The 15,265-nt window shown below is 41.6% G+C and overlaps 1 protein-coding gene across 2 annotated transcripts in view; it reads left to right on the top strand.

The window, feature by feature from the left end:
- Positions 1 to 207: 207 nt before the first annotated feature.
- MAN2A1 (mannosidase alpha class 2A member 1) overlaps positions 208 to 15,265 on the top strand; it is a 129,573-nt gene continuing 114,515 nt past the window's right edge. Inside the window, exons 1-2 of one of the 2 annotated variants that reach the window (XM_049795609.1) lie at positions 208 to 898; positions 13,619 to 13,879. In XM_049795609.1, coding sequence (XP_049651566.1) covers positions 764 to 898; positions 13,619 to 13,879 — 396 coding nt within the window. In that variant the 5' untranslated portion in view covers positions 208 to 763. Of the gene's footprint in view, positions 899 to 1,474; positions 1,509 to 13,618; positions 13,880 to 15,265 lie in introns of those variants that run through there. The other variant, XM_049795610.1, reaches the window with a different exon arrangement.

The raw sequence follows: 15,265 nt of genomic DNA, 5'->3' as shown, positions 1-15,265 counted from the left end.
GCCGCCGCGCGCGCCCCCTCCGCGGCGCTGGGACGGCGCGGGCCGGTGGGGGCGGTGCCGCGCCCGTGACACGCGCGCGGCACCGCCCACCCGCCCGGGTGCGCGGGGGCGGAGCGCGGCGCTCCGGTGGCGGCGGCGGCGGCGGGGGCGGGGGCCGGCGCTGGCGGGCGGGGGCTCTTTCGGCGCGGAGCGTGTGCGCGGCGGTCCGCGGTGCTCCGGCGGCGGCAGCGCTCTGGCCGCCGGGCGGGGGAGGAGGTGCTAGACTCCGGCGCCGCTTGCCGGCAACGAGGAGGAGCGGAGCGGTTAGCGAGGCAGCCGGAGGAGGAAGGAAGAAAGGCAGGCAGGCAGGCAGGCAGGCAGGGAGGGGGGGGGAGCAGCGGCGCTCGGTCGGCCCCGCAGCGCTGCCGCCGCCGCCGCCACCACCACCACCACCACCACCACTTCCCCGCTGGGCGCTAGCCTGCCCGGGAAGCCGATCCGCTCCCTGAAACTCTCGGCTCGCCTCTCGCCGGGGCGGCGGCAGGGTCTCGGCAGGGCTCTCCGCCCCGGCGCGGCGAGCGGGCGGGCAACTTCTTGCACTTCTCCGGAGAGGACTTGGGGCTGCCCCGCGCCGGGGGCGGCAGCGCCTGGGGTCCCCGCCGCCCGCCGCGGCGGGAGAACTTTCCCCTTCGAGCGCGGGGCGGCGAGTGGGGCCCGGGAGCGCCGGCCGCGGCGGGAGGAGCGCGGCGGCGGCGGCGGTGGGGCCGGCCCGGCGGCCGCGGAGATGAAGCTGAGCCGGCAGTTCACGGTGTTCGGCAGCGCGGTCTTCTGCGTGGTGATCTTCTCCCTCTACCTGATGCTGGATCGCGGCCACTTCGACCACCCGAAAAGCCCCCGGCGGGAGGGCACCTTCCCCAAGGTGAGCGGGGCGGCGGCCGGGGCGCGGCGGGTGGGCGAGCGCCCGAGCCGGCGGGGCGGAGGTGGAGGGGAGGGTGGCGGTGCAGCCAGCGGGCCCCCTCCCCTTCTCCCCGCTGGAGGGGGGGGGGGGGGGGAGGCAGAGCACCGAGGCGTGGTAGCGCGGCTCGGTGCCCCCGCCCCCGTCCCCCTTCCCCCCCCCCCCCCCCCCCCCCCCCCCCAGCTCCGGGCCGGGGCCGGGTCGGCGGCGAGGTGCCGCCGCTGCCGGGCCGCTGGGGCGGGGGACGGGCGGTGCCGCCTCTGGGTGGCGCTGCTGCCGGCTCGGCCCGGCCGGGGGCGCGGGGCTGCAGCGGGGAGGCGGGTGCAGCCCACCCGCCCGGTAAGGGGTCGGTGCGGAGGGGCGGCTGGCGGGGAGGCTCGCCGCGGGCGGGACGGACTGGGTGCTGCGCTGCGGCTTCTCCGTCCGTCCGTCTGTCCTCCTCGGGACCGGGGCAGGCAGCAGGAAGCGGAGCGCGGGGCTTGCTCTGCACTGTGGAAACCTGTGCTGTGGACGGGTAGGAGCTGACAGGGGAAGCTGAGAACTCGAGGGTAGACCTCAGCCATGGCATCAACAGGTGGGTTTAGAGAAATGCTGACTTTATGTTACTGCTTTCCTTTTCGGTAAGCCTTGCTTTGGAGCCGTAACTGGCAGATACCTGGCTGCACCGCATGGTTAAACGAAGCAGTTCCTCACTTTCCCGTGTTGACTGTGTGGGAGAGAATTTACAGGCTGGGTATTGTGGTAGTGTTCTAGTCAAGAATGTTTAACTGCGACAGGAAAAAAGTATTTCAGAGAGCACACGGTATGCCGTGCAGAACGGCAGAATACTGCCGTGTATAAACAGCTTTCTTATAGTAATAGACCAGAATAAAACTATAGAAAGTAATGTCACATCTTGTTTATGCTTGTATTGTACTTATTTTTTGGGAAATAAGATAAATGCAGGTTTTTAGTACAGCATTGAGGCTTCACGTGAGTAGAAGAACTCAAAAAGCTTATTTAAAAAGTAACAATAGTCTCTCTGATAGAATCACTAATTTTTTATTTAATGCAAAAGTAATAGTTGAATCCATTTTGTTAACAGTGAAGATAAAAATCTTGCCTTATGTGTAGAAAGAGTGCAGATCTGTTCTGCCTTTATTCCTTCAAGTTACAGTTCAGAGGTCAGACACTAGGTTTTGCAGGAACCAAGAGAAGGGGAAGGAAGCTTAGGAGAAGAAAGCAAGACAAGGCTGGCTACAGCAGCTGTATCTTTTCAATATATAAGTCTGGCAGGAGAGTAATGCCATGTGTGACCTTGTAACAGCTGCTGCTATGGTCAGTATTATATATGAAGAAATCTCTTCATGTGTCTACCTCACCAGTTGAGTTTAATCCAGGTAAAGTATAGAACAGGATAGCTCATACATAGGTGGTCTTTTTTTTTTTTTTAAGGTTAGATTTTCATCTGAATTACTTGAGTGAACAGGGAAGATTTATTAGACATGTTTTGTTTTCCATTGTCAGTGTCTTGCAGTGGAAATTCCTGTCTGTGTCCTGCAGTGCAACACTGGTCTCCAGTGTAACGTGGTCTTATCTCTTGTGACCAACGGTTTTAGTACCTTAATCTGTTGTCACACCTCTTCCTTCTACGTGATCTAGTCAGCTAGAGACAAACACTTCTCCTTCCGTCCTCCTCCCTCCCTTCAGTCTTCTAGAACAGTCTGTCAGTGTTTACTCTTTTTGCCTTTTCCATACCTAAATTTCTTTGAGGCTGCTGACTCTCACTGGAGAATCCTTTGTCTGTCACTGTTTTGGTCCTTCCTTTCTGTGAACAGTTACCTTTTCTTTTCTTACTGCTTTATCCTTTGAGGAAGTTACGGATGAAATTGATGTGATTTTGTCATTTCCTTTTACTGCCCATAGGGTAGAAATTTTTCACTTTGTTACAACTGGAAAACCTCTGACACATAGCAAATGCTTTCAGATCCCTATAACATCAGCATAAAGTAAATGCAAAAGACGAAGAGTGGAATGAAGCCACCAAAAATATTTGAAAGGAACAGCTTTAATCCTACCTCGGCTGACAAAAAGTTGTTTTGTCAGTGCAGTGTTGCCAGAACTCAGTGTACTGTAAGTGAAACTAGCCACAGATGTAAAAACTTCAAGCTGTTTTTGTTTGTGAAAAGCTATGGCAGCAGTAGATTGTCTGTCTGTAGATTTAAGAAGGCATTATCTTTCCTGATGACAAAGGTCAGAACTTTTTTGCTTAGGAAAAGGAATTTATACTCTTTTTCACAAATTATTGGATTGATTCACTTCATGCCTCTTTCTGTTCTGACAATGTGCTATTTTTTCAGCTTTGCTGTTCCTCTGTGCAGTTCTGGTAACAACACGAATCACCTTTCGTGTCCTGGAAGTTGCATATTGATTAGTTTTTTTCTGCTGACCTGTGTGGCTTACACTAAGCTCAGAGGAGAGAACTGGGTACCTCTGGAAGCAGTCTCCTGTTTAGCTTATGAGCATTTGTCTGTCTAGACTTTTTATTTAATTTCTGCCAGGATTAGAGTTGGAATGTTTCAGCTGGCAGTGCCTGTTGCTCTGCATTCACCTGAAGTGTCATGGTACCTAATACCAGTAGTAAAATAAGTGATTAGGATTGCTGCTCCACTTTCATTTCCACTTTTTCTTCCAGGCAAGGCACCTTCTCTTGCGTGGTCTCGCGGTAGTTTGTGTCAGACTCAGTCTTGTGAACATGTCTTTTTTCAGGCTTGATTTTCTGCCAGCGTAGTCAAGAGTTGTCCTTTCGGAGCTTGCTTTCCGGTTTGAGAGTTCAGGTAGTTGTGCAAGGATGCTGACAGAAGTGTCTTGCAGAAATAATTTCTGGACAAGATCTCCCAGGATGGGTGAATATCCATAGGCAAATGCCTTTACATACTCTTTAACCAAATACTTGTAAATGCCTTTCACTGCAGTGCTAAAAGGCAACTGTGGTCAGGCTTGGGAGATAGTAGTGACATTGTGTCTTTTTAGTTGTTGGGTTTTGCAAAAGCTGGCATCAGTAGTCAGTTTTATGGCGCATGTTATCCACACCTATCCGTGGTAAGGTGGCATTGTGGCAACTATAACAGCACTGGAGCTAAAGTGATTTACAACCTTGTCCTCATTGGTGGTGCATTGAAATCATAGTATCAGAAGATCTGCACGTTGCCATAGAACTGTAGTCCCTGTTAATTTTGTGAAGATTAGGTACCTATAATGCATGGAGATCAAGACTTACTGGCCTTTCCTCTGCAGTTCCTGCATATATCTTTATGGATCCTGTGTGGCTGTCAAGTGTATATTATTCTTACAATGACTGTATCACAAGCTCTGTCTTTCTGTCTGAGCTTGTTCCTAGCCATAGGATGCTCCTGTTCCAGGGCATGTCTTGGGATATGATGTGTCCTAGTGTCCTGTCTCAGGGTAGGAACAGCATGACAGCATGATGCAGAGAGGAGCACAAGGTGGAGGAATAGCCTTAGGTGCATTTTTAGATTATTATTGTACCATTTGTCAGTACAGATCATTGTGTAAGAGTCTTGTAGTGGAATATAGTGGAAAAATGGTTGAGTATATTGTTTTTTGTCTGTAATAGCACAGAATTCCCTGAGAAATCTTGTGTGACTGTACAGTGGAGGGAGGTTCGGAGTGGTGGTTAGTTCTGTGCCATCTCTTGTGCAGTGAGTGTCAGGTACAAGTGATTTGTGGGCTAAATTGTTAACTACTGAATGGAAGCTACATTCAAATCAAGTCTAAAGTGGAATAAGTCCATAAGCAGCTTATCTTGAAGAACCTGTGTTACTGTGTACAGATGAATACCAAATACTGATAAGCCCCTATTAATCTATTGCGTATTTTGGACCCGGATAGAAAAAAAAAAAAAATCATTAGCCTAACATGGCTTGTTTTCTCAACTAACTTTACCTTGACTTAGAACAAATCCATAAAAGCTGTTCATTTACAGGAGCTTGTGCAATATTTCTTTTGATTCTAAATTTTGCTAGATTCACACCTAAGCATGCATTAAAAATCTAATTTAAAAAAATGAAGTGGAGGATTTGTTTGTAAGCATATCTTGCTTCAGAAATATATAGCTTTTTTGTAGTCTTCACATGAGATTTCATTTTTGGTGTATTTTATGCCTGAGCAAGGCAACACAGTGACACAAGGCAGCATCCTCTGTTACAACCTGATAGGTGATGCTTTGGACATGAGCATTTTCTTCTAACCACTTTCACATAGCTTGCTTTGGCTTTTATGGGACATATCTCCCCACTGCGTGCAAGGTTGTTTCTGGAAATATGTTTTTAAAACTTGGGTCTGCCATTATTCTGGTTGATAACTGGAATGGCACCAAGTGATTGCTCCTTTTAATCTCTGGTCTTTCCCTTCAACTTTATTAAAAGGCAAAGCACAAATATACAGCAACTTCCATCCTTACTGTTTTCTCTTTCCTAAACAATTTTTATTTGAGTGAGATCTCTTTCTTTACGCATGCCCCCCTGTGTTTTCTTCCCTCCAACTTCCCCCCCCCCCCCGCCTTTGACCACCATTATTTGAAGCTTACTCTGATCTTCTCATGTGTGTTAACTGCTTTTATGGGCTCACTAGTTGCATTGCACTAAAGAGAGGTGACCAAGTACAGTTCCTCTAAAAGCAGCTGGCTTGTTCTTTGGTTTCCAGTGTCCTTCCAGTAAAGCATTAAGTGGCCTAGCTGTTGGTGGTACTGCTAATGCTTCTTTACTGGATTCATGCTTTCAGGGCATCTACATCTAACCAAATACTTCTGCACAAATGGCGCAAGTGGTGATTGTTGCAGTATGGAGTGTTATTTCATCAGAGCTTGCCAATAATTTGGTAGTAGTACCACCTGGCCAAAATATGAATCATGGTAGGGTGGAGCAGTAGTAGGAAATTAGGATGAAATACATGGCAGAAACACCAGCAGTTCTCTGAATCCGTGTGTTGAACAAGGGCGCCTTGTGAACTTTACTCGGGAGTACTGCTGAGGCAGTACTTCCCCTGCTGTAAGGAAGCACTACCTTCAGTCAGCCCTGAGTCTCCATCAGTTGGCTGTAACTGCAGCGTATCAGCTCATGCCCCAGTCCCGTGCAGTGCAAACCTTGGCTCCCTCCGGTGTCGCCGAGTCTGTACCCTTCCTGTTTTGAAATAGCTGCTGACACACTATAAACACCTTTTCCAGCTAGAGTTTTGCTAGGAGCCTTGCTGTAGTCAAGGGGCTGGTTTCAGTGGTTTACATGGGCTATGAATACACATGTTTTGTTGCTGCATGTTCTTAGTAATGGGTGTATTTTTATAAGCTCATTTGGGAGCTTTCAGACCTATGTTGTATAACAAGGAACAGAACTTCTGTATGCAGATTGGAAGCAGCATGATCAAATATTTAGGAAATGTTTGTTTTAGTCTAAAATGTGAATAGTGGCAATTAAGATTGTACATAATTTTGAAGTTGTCATTTTCTGACTTCTGAGCACTGAAAAACTGTGGGCACAGTGACTTTTAGTAGCATTCTTGTGAGTGTCACTTCAGAGAAGATTGAATGTTGAGTGAAGAAATCCACAGAAAGAATCATCATCTTCCTGGATTTGAAACTATTGAGTTATTTAAAAAAACAAACAAAACCCTGTTAACAACACTTAGGACGTTCACAATTTAAAAGCCTTTGAGTGTCATGGGAATGATCTTGAGTCTAGAGATAATGAAAATCTAGGATTTTTTCTGCTGAGCTTCTAGTACTTTGTAAAGGAGGAGGGGCAGTCTTTGTGAACATAATTACAGGTCAGTAACATTTCTTTGTATTTCCTAATGTTCATAGAGTGTATTTGTCTTTGCTTGCACATTTTGTGTAAAGTTTTGGCTAAGCAGCAGCTAATACAGCAGCTATTACAGTCTGTAAATCTGCTGCAAAATGTTGAGTGAAATGTATGTTTCAGAAAAGTAGTAACACAGCCTATAAATAAGCACTTCCTTCTGCTACCTAGAGTCAATGCCTAACTTAAACTATATAAACTAAATGGAGAGAGGAAGTTTTCCTAGTTTGCTCTTACTTTACCTTTTCTTTGTCTGACACATGGTTTTGTTATTTTAAATTTTGACTTTTTCAAATAAAACCAAACATTATTAAAATGCCTCTACTCAATGCCATGTAAGCTGTGCTTCAGTTTTGTACTGCTAGCCATTTAAATAAAGATTCAGTATAGGGCAGGGAGGGGAATCAAAAAGGAAATGAACCTGAAACATATCAGCCAGAGTAGTAGTGAACGTTTTTCAGATTAATTGACTTTAAACAGGGAATATTTCTAGATTTGTCTCCATCTCCCTTTCCTTTCTCTCCTTGCCTTCAGATCACTGATGATGGTGTCAAATTAGTCCCTAACAGCATGCCTTATTTTTATCTCCATAAATTACATGAAACTTTAGTCTAGGGTAATAGCACATTAAACACTCTTGTTATTGCTGCCTCTGGTAAAAGAGAACGTGGAAGTCCATAGCTTCTTAGAATCTATTTGTCAGGCTTCTGCATCTTTGGAATAGAACTTTCTAATTTTTTGAGAGAACAGACTTTTGTAGTTCAGTTAATTCAGAAGAATTTCACTGTCTTTGTAAAGTGAGCTTCTTTTGAATGGTACTTTAAAGGTAGGAAATTATTAACAAGGTTACTTACATAATTTTCATCATCACAGATGCACATAAGCCTTGTGCCCAGATTAATAAAGGCTTTAAATGTTGACCTGTCCTTTTGACAAATACATTGTGTATTTGGGTTTTTTTTTTCTATGTCCTACCTTGTAATATGAATATATGCTGAAACGGTGTGTTCGAATATTAAGCTTTGATGCTACATCAGGTTGCATTTTTAACTTTTACCTGCTTTGCTTTTTCTGTACAGGAGGTGTCGATTTAATTCTACATTTAGTATGTTCTGTTCACTCTACAGTGCTCTTAACAGTGAACAGAGAATGCTTTCTGGTCTTACTATCCTGGTATGCTGGCATCTGATCAGACGTTTATGTCAAGATTTTAGTGAAGTTAGTACATGATTTGTGAAGATATACCTGGAAATAGTTATTGACAATGCAAGTGCAGAAAACTATTAAGATGACTGCTATTCAGTGCAGCCACAAAATGAGACTTTGAGTCCAGTTTCCTCACTGCTTACTGCAGTAAATCTGTATCGGCAATGATCTTGACTTGAATTCCACATCCCCTGGAGAACACTCTTCGTTGCGGTACTCTTTCTTCACCACAACTCATTGGTACACCAGAGCCTCTTATGCAAGACACTGCCAGCTACTTTGTCGTCTCCTGCTTGTTCATGTGGACGAGAAGAAGAATGGGCTCTTGCTGGTTTTGCACCAAGCACTTGGTGGTTGCTGGCTGAGTCTGGGTACAAATAATCATGTTCTAGCTGACCTAACGTCAGAAGTGTATCGTGGATTTCTCTTCTGCCTGCCTGTTTCCATGAGATTTCCTCATCTGTAGGCCATCATACTGCCACTTCAATTATTTGAGCTAGCTGTCTTTTTCCTCATGAAATGGTTCCTAGGGTCCTGTTGAAAGCGACTGCATTTAGAGAAGGAGTGAACATTCACTGAGGAAATGACAGTTGCAACTAATATCCTTTCTGCAATGTACAATGCTTAGATAGGAGAAACTGTCCATTCTCCACTTCCCCAGAATAAAGTAGCTTGATCTTTCACTGTGTTACTGAACATCCCTCCTTGTGCTGGAATGCAGTATGCTGCTTTCTAGAGAGAGTCCTTGCTACTGATCAGACTGGTGTCAGAAGCAAACAGAGAAGGACAAGCAGAGGGCAGTGGGAAAGCAGACTGCTTTGGAGTATTTGGGGCATGAAAACTGCTGAAAGGTTCAGACTGACTGAAGCATAAGGAACTGTTATGTAGCTGGTTCATGTGGTGGTAGTGGCACATTGCTCAGTGCAGCTAGCAGGTATGGACAGTTTTTGTTCCAAATGGGAGGAGGGTGTGCTCATCTGTGCTGTCCTCACATGGGAAGATTTTGTTGGTTAAGTCCAACCCTATGTAAGCATGGGGATGGTGAACAGATGAGCTGCTTATGTGATGCTATTCTTCTACCATGCAGATGTACCTACTTTTGGTACAGTTGGATTTGTTGGTACTTTGTTTGCACTTCTTGTAGAAATAGTAGCTTTGCTGTGGAATAACAGCAGGGATGACTTTCTCGCTTTTTAATAAAATCTTTATTTGCACAATCTTATCAATATATAAAGGCAGAGAGAAATGAAAAAAAAGAAGTTTACACTGAAGTTGTTATAAACTACTTAACTGGCTGTATAGGCCAAGTGATTCACATAACTTTACGTTGCTATTCCTTATGTTAAAACAAGCATGTAGATTAACAGAGCATACTTTAATGATGTTCACTTGGAGTAAGACATACTTAACTCAGCATACTTCCAATTTTCTGTGTAGTTAGGCAGGGCTCAAAGTCAGGATTGCTTCTTTTCTGAGAAGACTTGATGTTGTAAAGTCAGGGGGAGGACTGCTGATGTTTATCAATCGTGCAGCTAGCCAAATTTTACTATCCAGTATCTACAAAGCCATATAGATTACAAAATTTCAGGCAGAATTGGTTAAGGTAAAATCGGTGCATCTCTACTTGGATAAAAAAACCCCAAAATGTAACAAAAAAATCCCCACCCCCAAATGTGTGGAAAAATTTTCAAACTTATTTTAAAACAAAATACTCTGAAGAGTACTTCTTTAGTAATGGAGGGGACCTGTGTGTTTAATTTTTTAATTAGACCTATTTAATGCCCCCTGTAACATGCCTCTAATCTGTTTTACTGGTAAATCAACATCTGTTACTAGCAATCAATAAGATGAAACAGTTTTAAAGTAGTTCACTGTTTTGTACTGTTTGGTGTTGACATTTGAAGTTCGGCAGTGTAAGTTGGTTGCCTTCCTCTAAAAATGTTGAAACTGAATTTCATTTACTTTCATGTGTTAATTTTATTGTCTTGAAGAGTTGCAATATTTTCCATGTTTAGCTCATATTTAAAAAAAAAAATTAACTATCGAATACTATGTTCTAGGCATTTTCTACTCATATCTATTTAAAATGAGTGAGGAGAAAAGGTGAACGTGCAATGAAAATGACCTAGCTTTTGCATAATGTAGATCCATGTGAAATTTTCGACTTGAGAATGGATTCCTGACATTAACTATTTTCATACTGCATAAAACTGGGATCCACTTCTAGTTTGTGACACTGTTCTTTTTTAAAGTTAACACTCATGGCTGATGCATTTCACAACAGAAATTGAAAATATTTTTAAAATCTCAAAAGATTTGGTTGCCTGTCAGTTCTTACTTTGATACTGCATGAGGTCATAGTTACATGTTCTTAACTGTAGTTTTTTTCTTCATGTTTTGCATTCAAGTTGAGTTGGTACATGACATGTTTAAATGCTTTAGAAGACAGGCGTGATACGTCTCATAGTGTTCAGAAAAGAAAGCAGGGTTGTCTTTATTAATATCTTCTGTTCGGTTCCACAATGGGAGGTCTTTTTAAGGATATCTTTCTCCAAATAAGAGAATATCTACCTCCAAAGTTAAAGTAACATACTTTAACAGGCTTCACAAAGTCACTGTTCTTCAGAGTCCTAGGTAGGCTTGAACCCTCCAGCTTAAAAATGAATTATTGCTGGAATTACACAGCAGCATATATAATTGTTGTTTGAACATCATCAGGGAACAAAGTACTGTTTCTCATGTTACAGGAAGCAGGGAACTTAGTTCACAAAGAAAAGTGTTTTGTCACATAACAATTCTACCGTTTTACTATTTATTATTGTAGATATTTGAAGGTTTAAAGTATCACAAGTTAAATGAAAGGTCCATCTTAGATGAAATTACCTCCAAATTGGAAGTTTATATCTGACTGCTGGAATTTGGCAGTATGTGTCAGCAGAAGGATTAGTCTAAACACATATTTGGTGGGTTTTTTAATGTTGTTGTTTTTTCTCTGTGTCTGTTATTGGCCAGTGCTGGAGAGACTATAATTGGCTAAATGACATAAGGCAGATTGGTGGTATAATCTATGACCAGGTAGTTGACAGGCTATTGCTAAGCAATATAAAACTCTTTCCTTGTAGTAAGAGGTAAAATATTTCTAGAACATACGTGAATGAGAATCCAAAGTTTAAGCGTTGTCTGATTTTAGTTGTAGAGGCAGCCTATATAGTGGTGGGATAGGTGTAAACAGCGTTTTAGCTGCTTACACGCTTGGTAACTTTGGTGAACTATAGTCATGTGCAGTGAAGCACGTAATAATCTGTGTATATATGGCAGCTATACTTCAACATCTTAGGAATCTAAATACCAGAGCCTATGTTGGGCAGCCTGTAAAGCCCCAATCAGTATTATTTTATATATATTAATTTTAGAGTGGATAATAAGCTATTAGTTTTCTGAGTAGAAACCTTTTTTCTTCTTTTAAAATGTCACAGATGTTGAAAGGGAAATTACTAGTTTTACACAGAAATATGTACACACTATCTTTAATGTAGCATTTGAAAGATTTCAGTCTGGTTGTTTCTTCTGTGCCACCAGGGGGCATGGGACTACAGTGGTTTTTTTTTTCTTTGCAGTATCCCATCATCTGCATATTGATTTCCTGTTGTTTTCAGTTCATCTATTTTATAAGTTTTTAGTACTTGTCTTTAAACTTTTGAGATTCTAGGGTGTTGGCCCTACATCTCAATTAGCTTATCTGGATCTGATGTCAAAATGTATTTTTGTCTTTTGGGAAGCAATAACTGCCTGCCTGTGTTGCATTTTAAAACCTGTTATTGTTTTCAGGATGTATCAATCTAAGAAAAAAAAACACAAAGCAGTGGGCCAGCACTTAAACAACCCAAAAAACGAGGGGAAAAATTACCAACAGGTTAAAAAAAACCCTAAAATGTATCTTCTGCAGAATTACAAAGAACTTCCATAAAGATAAAATTACAGGAATGATGATTTAATAGAACCCAAGAGGCTGATTGATATCTCTTGATAAGGGGTGGGGTTTTTATTCCTGCAGACTTCCCAAAGTGAACAGAATTTAAAAGAAAGTGCTCATCACAGTTTAGAAAGCAGGCTTAATCCTTTGAGAACTACAGTTTAGCTGTAGAATTTGGAATTAACTTGGCATTTGAGGAAAGCAATTTGTCCCTTAAAAGGAAAATACAAAGACCTCAAGTGAATTACTGTCAAATGGGAGAAAAATGTCATGTACAGATGTTGTTTCTATTATTACTCTATATTACTTAGAAAATAAAGCATTGGTGCTAGGAAAAAGTTATGCCTGTCATTAAAATCATAGGTCACAGAGTAGCTGTCTACGGGATCAATGTTATTTGTGTTGAATGTGATGGGTGAAATGTACATGCCTGAATCTGCAGAGGGTTTTTTTGTATTGACAGCTTCTTGGAAAAAAACCTTAATTATACATTGTATATTTTGGGGACTGACCACAACTTTAATACTAGGAAGTGACTAGCTTTTTGTTCTTTATCTTCTCTTATTATTGTTAGGTTGAAGTCAGTCTGAGAAAAGAAAGAAATTACTGTTAAGATAAAATATCCCTAAAAACATGTCACATAATCTGGCCTTTTGTGATTCTGTAAAAGCTAGCACATTAATTCCTGAGAAAAAGCATACCTCAAATCATTTGGAAGGAGCGGCTAATACATGAGAGGGCAGTAGCATTTCCAGGTATAGTGTTCTGCTATGCTTCCTCCTGTATTCCAACAATACAGTGATTAGATGCTATGAAATTGGTTTGTGGTATCTGTGGTATCTCTCCTTCCGTGTTGCTTTGGGAGATAGATTGACTTCTTTCAATTCACACTGATGTTATTCTATAGCCTTCCTCTTGCGGTGCACACTAGAACTATCTACAGAATCCTGCTGTTTGGCTACTGAATGTGATCTTCTGACTGAAAGTGCTGTCAGTTTGAGCTGTCTTTTACAGGATTATTTTGATGTTTGTCATGGCCCAATTATACAGATTATTGCTATAATCAGGATGTTAAGGGATCTTGTACACCCATTAAGTGCTTTTGTTCATTTATCTCTAAATTTCACTGAAAATAAGAAACTTAGTATTTATTGAGATACTATTTTACATGCACAGGAAAAAACTAAAATATATACATCCTGTTAATCCCATCATGATGTGAGTGGCTTCTAAAACACGGCTTTCTCCTTGATGTTCTGATAGGATGATAAATGAAAAGATCTATGAAAAACCTATGAAAGACAAAATCTATGAAAGGGATCAAAAAAGTTAAAGTTGGGATAATTGGTACTTGAAACAGTGTGACCTTTTAAGAATATTTTTGTATCACTGATTAAATCTTGTGCTTCAAATTCATAGTGGAAAAGGTAACTTTTGCTCTTTTCCCTTATTCTGGAAGGAGAACATTTCGTATGTTGGTTCAATTTCTTATTAGTCTGTCTTTACATAAAATATAGAAAAAAAATGTATTTGATTTTTTGTGTGACCATAAACTATTGTGAAATTGATTTTTTCGTTTGTTTGGTTTTGTTTTAAATTCTGTCAAGAATTGGTCTGGGAAATAATTAAACTTTACTTTTTTTTTTTTTACAGGGCCAGCTTTCAATACTGCAAGAAAAAATAGATCACTTAGAACGCCTGTTGGCAGAAAATAATGAGATTATTTCAAACATACGAGATTCTGTGATCAATCTGAGTGAATCAGTAAAGGATGGTCAAAAAAATCCAGAGGCTATAAACTTCAGTCAAGGATCTGTCTCTGAGCTCTTTCCTTCTGCTTCAGTTTCACTTGCAGTTGATTCTGAGGATTGTTTGTTTGCTTCAAAAAGTGGAACTCATGGTTCAGGTGTACAGGTAAGCAGTATGTCTTTTTCTCTTATTCTGCTGGAGTCCTAGCTGTCATTACCTTTTAATTCTGAAAAAGTCTTATCACTGGTAAAAACTTGGTACTAAGATCCTAATCTAAGACATAACAGAATTGTTAAAGTGACTGTTGTGTTTAACGGATGTTATGAAACTGTTCCTTTTTACCTTTTTTAAACTGCTTAGAAATTGAATAATGATTATGAAGAGCCAACATTTCAGAAGGCTTAGAAGTTCTTAAAAACCAAAAAAACGCTGAAGAAAACCCAGTGATTATACTCAGATTATTGTCCAGTACTATCAGAAGTTCTTTGGAAAGGATTTGAGTCTTTCAGTTCCCCAAATTCTAAAATTGATGACAAATAAACTGGAAATAGTGGATAGTCTTGATTTAAAGAGGTTTTGCATTTTAGGGATATATGTGTAGATGGGTCTTGATGGGGAGGTAAAGAATGTTCACGAACTAGTAATTTAAAAAAATCTCAGGCACTGTGTTCCCTTTGGAATGCCATTTCTGTACTTCAGCATTCTTGTGTGTCTCTGGTTTGTATAGGCACTTTGATCAGAAAGGAGGAACATATACCATGTTGACTGGTTGGCATGAACTGGGGAGGCTGAAGTTTTTTAAAGTCAGACACTTCAAGTTGAATTTATTTTGCTTTCCGGTGATGCTTGTGAGTTCGTGGACTCTTCTATATTCAGTTTTAATGGAGCGTTTCAGGAGCACTGAGAATACTGTGTGAAGTTTGCGATCTGTACTGTTTTTGGGAGTCTTGTGGGAGTACTATAAATATTCACAGTACTCCTAAAGCAAAGATTAAATTTTGAAGTCCAGCTTACTTTCACTTCTAGAACGAGAATTTCTATTGCAGGAGAAAGACAGTGGATTTAAGATGAATAAGAACACATATTGGAACAATTGTAACCTCTGATGTATCATTCCTAATGCCTTTAAGCTCTTCTGGGATAGGCACGGCCTTAATATGTCTTTTACAGAGAAAGTACGTTTTTTTTAAAGGCAATATCTGACTGTTCTTGTTTCTAATATACATTAAGACTTCTGTGCAGGACAGTAAGGCATGTGGACCTATGATTACATGTTTCCAAGTTACTGGATTGTTAACAGGATATTCCTTGTACAGTCTGTTACCATATTAAGTGATGTGCTTTTTTAGGTGCATTAGAAATAAGTTCTAGTAAATGTGAATTGTGAATTTTAAGGTAAAAGGGGTTGGCTTAAGTTCTTGGATGTGTTAACCTGTTATGAATGGAAAGTAAACCAGGTTTGCTTAAACTGTTCTCATGTTTTGCTTCACATTTGCAGAACACCAGAACATGTACCTACTGTCAGCTAATGTACCTACCTACCTAATGGTA

Source organism: Accipiter gentilis, chromosome Z, assembly GCF_929443795.1.
Source record: "Accipiter gentilis chromosome Z, bAccGen1.1, whole genome shotgun sequence".
In the NCBI taxonomy this organism is placed as follows: domain Eukaryota; kingdom Metazoa; phylum Chordata; class Aves; order Accipitriformes; family Accipitridae; genus Astur; species Astur gentilis.
Note: the sequence above shows the minus strand (reverse complement) of the source record. Positions and strands in the feature narration are given on the sequence as shown.